At 40.1% G+C, this 8,114-nt stretch overlaps 1 protein-coding gene across 1 annotated transcript; it reads left to right on the plus strand.

Moving 5' to 3' along the window:
* The first annotated feature begins 5,439 nt into the window (after positions 1–5,439).
* On the plus strand, positions 5,440–7,715 carry LOC148741938 (nucleolar complex protein 3-like). The gene is made up of 3 exons (XM_088751555.1): positions 5,440–5,656; positions 6,843–6,923; positions 7,361–7,715. Exons 1-3 carry the CDS (start codon positions 5,612–5,614, stop codon positions 7,685–7,687), a joined length of 453 nt encoding a protein of 150 aa, XP_088607681.1. The 5' UTR covers positions 5,440–5,611; the 3' UTR covers positions 7,688–7,715.
* Positions 7,716–8,114: the final 399 nt, after the last annotated feature.

Here is an 8,114-nt window from a genome sequence, read left to right on the forward strand (position 1 = left end):
ATAGATTAAGCTTATAATAATATTAGACCTAACTATTTTGGAATTATTTATAACCTTACATTAATATTAGTAATATTTAATACTCGTATATATTTAAGAACTCTTGAACTTTGGAACTTTGGACTGTTTATCAATAATTAGTTGGGCCAAGCCCACGTGCGTTAGCACTTTTATTTTGTAACTTAGCTGGTTTGTTATGAATAAACCCTTTTCAAAACTTAAAATCTAGAAAGGTACCTTAACGCAGGGGTCGTACTGTGGCCTTATTTTTTTTGTGTCGCGTCATAAGTTGTCCTACAAATATGTCGCGACATTTACACCACGGGAGTCATGGAGGTCGCACTTGTGCGACATAAAGGATATTTGAAACCAGACTGTCAACTCTTAATATTTCACGCGCGAAAAGAGCACCAAATAAAACTTTGTAGACATGAAGCTGGTGCTAGTTTTATTAGCGACATTTCTTCATTCTCTGTTTAATTTGTTCAATGTACAAAACCTTATTGATTTGAACGCATTATACAACACTCCCCAACGGCAAATGTTGGCTCTTGCCCCTTTAAAACGCGACGTCGACGGATGCGAAAAAATGGGAAAATATCTGCGAACCAAAGGGTGAAAACAAGCCAGTCCCATACTGAGAATAATCAGGTGAATAGTGCAAATTTGTAAATTGGTATGGGTTGAAATTCGCCATAGGGACCAGATAAAACGTGTGTCGAGAAAACCTGTAGCTAAAATATTGAACCGATAGCTAGCTGTGCACACGTGTAGTCTTTGCAGAATTGCGAAAATCCAAATTTTTGCTAGTATTTCAGATTTGATCGACGTTGCGACAGAAGAAAAACATGTTATTTTAAGGCGATAAGACGAGACACGGCCTGCATCGAGGCAGGACATCGGCTTTTTTGATCTTTAGGTCCTTCGGACATAGTTATGTCTGGTTCCGACAAAAGGGTCGCACTTGTCGCAAGCACGCGATGACAGATTTTATGTCCAATGTAAACACCAAAAGCGTAAGTACGACTCCTGCGTTAGAGAGCCTGATTTTTTTCAGGTCTGATTTTCGCTATTGCATAAATAGCGCTCTCTACTGCGAGGATCGTGCATCATACGTATCTACAACCGCAGTTCAAAATATATGAACTTCATATATTCATTGTATCTGATTTATCATCACGGGTTTACTACGAATCAACTTAATGGCCTGCTCCTAGTTGGCTAGTTAGCTCAATTGGTAGAGCGCTGCACTAGTATCGCAGAGGTCAGTGGTTCGAATACCGTACAGGCCTGATTTTTTTCAGGTCTGATTTTCGCTATCGCATAAATAGCGCTCTCTACTGCGAGGATCGTGCATCATACATATGTTAACACTGCGATAAAAATTTTTACTCATATCAGTGTGAATTAATGGAGTCGTGTCAGAGACAACTTTAGGCATTTCTACATGTTCACATGTAGTTCTTTAGTTAGCAATCAGTTATAGAATGAGCTTAAATAAACCATGAAAAGTCAAGAGAAGCCATGGATAGGCAAACTGGAGGGTATTGACCAAAGGTACTGTAGTTGGATAATCTTGAAATGTGCTACAAGTGATATTATCTTGTCATGTTTCTACAATTCTACAGTGCTTGTTCTATATGTGCCATATGTTTTGTCTTCAAACTACATGTTGTACAAGCTCACACATGACTTGTGTGAATAAGATTTCCCAAGAATGTACATGTACAGGTATTTCTCTCCAAAATTAGCTAGATAAACTATTATCTGTGGTGAAATTGATCAAATTAATAATCGTTTATTCCTTTCTCAGATTTCACAGTTGAGCAGCCATGCATTTATATCATTGTTTAAACAAGATTCAGTAGGAACTGTTTCCCTTCAGGTATGCTTGCATGATTATCGTGAGGTATAATTATGCATTTTACAGGTTTTGATTTGTGCCAATTTTGCAGGTTGCCCCCACTGCTAAAATTTAAGGTCTTGCCGAAATGTAGATGTATCCAACCTAATCAAATGCTGCAAGACTTTGTTTGATAGGATAGGGTTTTTGTATGGGTTTGTTGTACGTGTGTTGAGCAGAAGGTATTACATGTACCGGTACTCTCTGGGAATTTTAAAACGTTCAGCAAAACATCTTTAATAATTTGAATGGGCAAATTAATGCTATTAGACAATGTTAATACAAAACTTTCAGCAATGCTGCCTCAATGGAAAGTGCTGTGAACAATTTCAAACTGACAGGGGTCTTCAAATCCTTGTAAGAATCCTTTGGAATGGAAAATCTACAAAATAATGTACTTGTTTGTACATGAATACATTGCTAAAAACTTTGTCTAACTCTGTGTTTACTCAATTTGTCAGGCTGTCCGAGTAATCAGTAAATTTGTAAAGAGTAAAGGATTTCGAGTTCAACCCTCTGTAAGTACATGTGATTGAACTTAATTTTGTTTATTGCCAGTTCCCTTCCTTCACAGTTCCATCATTTTAGTCCCTTCACTCTGTACATGTAGCTACACCCTTGGACCCCCTTCTCCCCTGTAGCTACACCCTTGGACCCCCTTCTCCCCTGTACCTGCACCCTTTGACCCCCTTGTCCTGTAGTTCTACATGTGGTAGTTTAACTCTTGGGTCCCCTTCTCCCCCTGTAGCGACACCCTTGGACCCCCTTCTCCCCTGTAGCTACACCCTTGGACTCCCTTCTTCCCTGTAGCTACACCCTTGGACGCCCTTCTCCCCTGTAGCTACACCCTTGGACCCCCTTCTCTCCTGTAGCTGCACCCTTTGACCCCTTTCTCCTGTAGTTCTACATGTGGTAGTTTAACTCTTGGGTCCCCTTCTCCTCCTGTAGCGACACCCTTGGACCCCCTTCTCCCCTGTAGTTGCACCCTTTGACCCCTTTCTCCTGTAGTTCTACATGTGGTAGTTTAACTCTTGCGTCCCCTTCTTCCCCTGTAGCGACACCCTTGGACCCCCTTCTCCCCTGTAGCTACACCCTTGGACCCCTTTCTCCTGTAGTTATAATTGTGGTAGTTTAACTCTTGGGTCCCCCTCTCCCCTACATAGCTACACCCTTGGACCCCCTTCCCCCTGTACCTATACCCTTGGACCCCCTTCTCCTCTGTAGCTACACCCTTGGACCCCTTTCCCCTGTAGTTATACGTGTGGTAGTTTAACTCTTGGGTCCCCTTCTCCCCCTATAGCTACACCCTTGGACTCCCTTCTCCCTGTAGCTATACCCTTGGACCTCCTTCTTCCCTGTACCTACACCCTTGAACCCCTTTCTCCTGTAGTTAAACTCTTGGTAGTTTAACTCTTGGATCCCCGTCTCCCCCACATAGCTACACCCTTGGACCCCCTTCCCCCTGTAGCTATACCCTTGGACCTTCTTTTCTCCTGTAGCTACACCCTTGAACCCCTTTCTCCTGTAGTTATACATGTGGTAGTTTAACTCTTGGGTCCCCTTCTCTCCCTATAGCTACACCCTTGGACCCCCTTCCCCCTGTATCAACACCCTTGGACCTTCTTCTTAGTAGCTAAACTGTTGGGGCTTCTTCCCCTTGTAGCGCTACATCCTCAGACTCCTTTCCTCCCTTAGCTTCACCTTATGACTCTTTTCCTTCTGTAGCTACTCCCTTGGACCAATCCCCTTTTACATGTAGCTTCACTCTTGATCCCTTTTCACCCTTTTCACTACACTTATCAACTTCTCTCCCTCATAATACCTTTAGCCCTCGACTCCATGCACCATCTGGCTGCATGCTTTGAACCTTTCCAATCCTTAGCTACAGTTGCACCTCTTCATTCATCCCCTACTCAGCTACAACCTTGGAACCTCTTCCTCCATATCATTCACATCTCCATTTCCATCTTTCAACCGCATTTTAGCTATACCTTGGCTAACTTCTACTGTCGTTTTTACATTAAACACAGATGTTTTATCATTATGATACCCTCTTACTTGAAACAAAAAAGGACACTAAAAAATATCCGCTTCAATGTTAGGTGTAGAACTTACCTTTAATTCATTTTTAGATGTTTAATTAGTTAAATCAAAAAAATAATGATAGTGAGCTTAAATGGACTACGATATAAGTTTTCCTAGATTGGTCTTGAGATGGAGCAGTATTGTTTTGCCTCTCGAGCTCTGTTAATACATATCGAGACTTTTTCTTTCCAACGCAGGTTTTAGAAACATTCCTTCATTTAAAAATTAGTCAGATAGATATCCAGTCACTAAAACAGCATAATGCTGCCGCCAGACTGCAAAATGCTGCCGCCAGACTGCAAAATGCTGCCGCCAGACTAATTAACAACTATTCACAGAAGTGGAGGTGGTTAGTGGTGGATATTTACCGAGCCGCGAAGCGGCGAGGTAAATATTCACCGCTAACCACCGACACTGAGGTGAATAGTTGTTTTAGTATATACTAAAACAGTGTGATAATATACACCACCAAAAATTGATTTTAATTCATACATTCCAGCAACGATTCCAACATTTTCCCGCGCTTAACGATTCAACGCGGCTCGGATCGCGGTAAGTGAATTTTTGTTTTTGTTGTAAAACCTGCCGTCTCGTTTTTTTAGCTGACAGATAAAATTTCTGAAGACATTTGTTTAGCTCTGGTGGCGACATTTCTTCAAATGGTGTTGCAAACTCTTTCTGTATTTGAAACCATTCTGTAAAAAATACCATTTAACTTTGATTTTCAAGTGAACAAGTGAGGTTACGCAAGATTAATTTGCATTTGTAAACAAAACCTTTTTCCTTGGTTTTTATCGATAAACTGCTGGATATCATTACCTTTAAACACGGCCAAACCAAATTTAGTCGCTTTCTGTGTTTTCAGGGACTGCTTCGTCGTTATTTGAGTGATTTCTTCGCTTGTCACAGATGCAAACCGGCACGCCATTTTTTCCCAAATTGCTCGGAGGTAAATAGCAAAGGATATTCGGAGTTTGACTAGCCAATCAGAGCGCGCCTTCAACGCTATCCACTGTTTTAGTATATACTAATTATGGATATCGGGAAGTATTCTCACATTGTTCCAGCACTCTATGAGTTACACTGGTTACCAGTACTAGCGCGTATACACTTTAAGATCCTATTATTAACTTTTAAAGCCATCCAAGGCCTCGCACCCGCATATACTAGCAATCTTTTAGTTATCAAACGCAAGTCCTTGCACAATCTTAGATCTAACTCAGGTATTTTATTAGAGCCACCTAGAGGCAAAATGCTGGTAACCCTGGGTAAATGTGCATTTCAGGCAGCTGCACTGCATCTATGGAATGAGATACCATTGCAATTACGCAATATTCGATCTGTAGAAATTTTTAAGAATTCAATTAAGACTTTTCTTTTTTAGGCAAACCTTTTAATAGTAGTTAAATTATGAATCCTATATAGCCAATTTAACTGTAATATGTAATTTTTTTTTTTTTAAATTAGATGAGATTTTAATCTTTAGAGATATCAATTGTAAAGCGCTATTGATCTGTTATTGTAAATAGCGCTATTTAAGAAATAAATTATTATTATTATTATTATTATTATTATGAGAAGAAATCTGCTGTGGAACTGAAGATTGAGAAAAACAAGAATCCAATGGAGAAGAAGTTGAAAGGAAAGATTTCAAAGAAAGAGAAAAAGGTGCGTTCAATTCAGTTTTCTTTTTCCGAACGATGTGTTCGTTGGAGTAATTTAAGAGGAAAAAATCACTTCACTTTGAGTTTTAATTTATTTGTATTTGTTGAGATGTATACCCCAGGAGATGCCCAAAGTTGTAAAAATATTAGCGACACGCGTGTCTACAGCCCGTGTGCCCCTTTTTTTAAACCCTTTAACTCCCATGAGGGATCAAGACAAAATTTCTGCTTAAAATCGATACAATATCAAGCAGACAAGTAACGCGAGCAAAGAAAATATGAGTTCTAACACACCGCTGGTAGCCATGTCAAGCTGACCGCCGCAACCTGACCTTTATTGCAAGTTCAAAGCTATTACAAGAAGCATACACTAACACCGGAAATAACGAAAAAAGTCCCAGGCTAGTACATTATACTGGTATTGTATAAACACTTAAAATCTTTCGGTGAGTGGGCGGGAAAGTCGAAAATGGCGTACGCAACAAAACAACTGCTCGCCCCATAGGTCACATGACCTATACCCAGGCCCCAGCGGCGTGTGAAAAAAACATTTTTCACTTGTTTCGTTCCACTCGGCCAGTGAAAAATTACTCTTAGGGTACTCCTATATTCCTGCAGTTGATCCAAGAACAAATTCTCCAAACTAACTTTATATGAATTGTAAGGCAGAGAGTAAGGAGAGCTACTAATGAAATCTTGGGGGTGAGAAGGTTATCTGAAATGACTCAGTGGGAAATGAATGCAATTTTTTAGATAAGGAAAAAAAGGGGGGGCTTCTCATGACGTCCTCTTTGCATTCAGTATCTCGCACGCAATTTTCCCTTTCGTAAACGGCCGTTGCCATTTAAAACGGTCGTTGCCATTTTGAAACGGTCGTTGCCATTTGTCGAAACAGTAGTTGCCATTTTGTAATGAATGACAACGACTGTTATCGGAAATGGCAACGACCGTTTCAAAATGGCAACGACCGTTTCAAATGGCAACGGCCGTTTACGAAAGGGAAAATTGCATCTCGCGCATGCGTCAGGATTATACTCCTGTGCATGAACACTGTAGTGATCCTGGTTTTAGTTTCATTAGAGTATGGCACATTGGCCGTTTGATAATTAAACAAGTTGCACATTAAAAAAAGAGAATACTTATTGTTGTGATATAACTTAATACGTCTACATCACGGTCTTTACGTGCAGCGAAAGAGAGAAATGAAAAAGTTAGAGAAAGAAATGCAAGAAACTGAAGCTGTTGAAAGTCAACAGAAACGAGCCAAGTTGGTAGGTGTGAAGTTTGCTTATCTTCCTAGAACTGTTTTTTCTAGCATCGTCGTGAATATATCTCGAAGTTGGTTATCCACGTGAAGCATCGACGTTGTGTCGTTGTGAATTTCAAAAAGCGGAATTTTCAAGCATGAGCCCTTTGGTGCAGTTGTTGTAAAGTTCTATCTGGTGAAGCCATGAGATCGAAACTTTCCTGGTGACAACACACTCTAGTCTCATTAAATCTTAGCGTTTGAGTTTCTATCATTTTTGCCGCCATGGTCTCGTTATAATGATACTTGTAAGATTGTACTATTGGAAAATCCAGCCACTTCAGTTGTTTATAAAGATAAGCTTTCCATATTTGGTAACCCTTTTGATCCTTGACACCCTTCATTGTCCTGGTAATATGAGTTTGATCAAGATTATCAGATACCTCTTTTCTCCTTTAACAGCAAACAGAGATCCTGAAGTTCGTGTTTGTGACGTACTTCCGAGTATTAAAGACAGTTGGACACTCGCCACTCTTGTCCCCAGTACTCGAGGGACTCGCCAAGTTTGCACATCTCATCAATGTCGACTTTTTTAATGATCTTATGGGAGCTCTTCGTACACTTCTAGACAACAAGATACCTCATATTACTTGCCAGGGTAAACAAGCTGTTTGCGTAATCTTTCTTAGAGATTTTATGTCGCGATTTTGCGAGTCGATGTTATTCATACAAACGCTAAACCCCCCTCCCCCCCCAAAAAAAAGTAGCTCAAATGATCGAGTTTGTTAGTTACAGTCTTCTCCATGCCCAACGACTCTTACATATTTCTTGCTTATTTGTCTTTAAACATTCCTTTGAAGGCTATCTTTATCAACGGGAAAAGAACGAGAGTAGTTTGAAATAAAAGCTTTAAACCACCTTTCCATTTTAAAGGGAGATGGTTTTTGAATTTGTACAATGCGTGCGGCTTCCTGCAGTGAAAACCAATAAATCCTTCCGAGCAGTTTGAACGAATTTTTCTGGTTGCTCAGCTCAAACTTTCCCGAAAGTTTCCGAAAATACTACAAGGGAATTTGAAAAAGAAAATTGTAACTTGGTATGCCTTTTGAATCCTTGCGGAGTAAGGAAGTGATTGTAAACTGACATCTGAGAATCCAAGAATGTAATAGAATTTCATGGGGTGTCTGCTTACTTAGCTTGCGAAGACTCGTCGGAA

Source organism: Stylophora pistillata, chromosome 1 (genome assembly GCF_964205215.1).
Source record: "Stylophora pistillata chromosome 1, jaStyPist1.2, whole genome shotgun sequence".
Taxonomy (NCBI): domain Eukaryota; kingdom Metazoa; phylum Cnidaria; class Anthozoa; order Scleractinia; family Pocilloporidae; genus Stylophora; species Stylophora pistillata.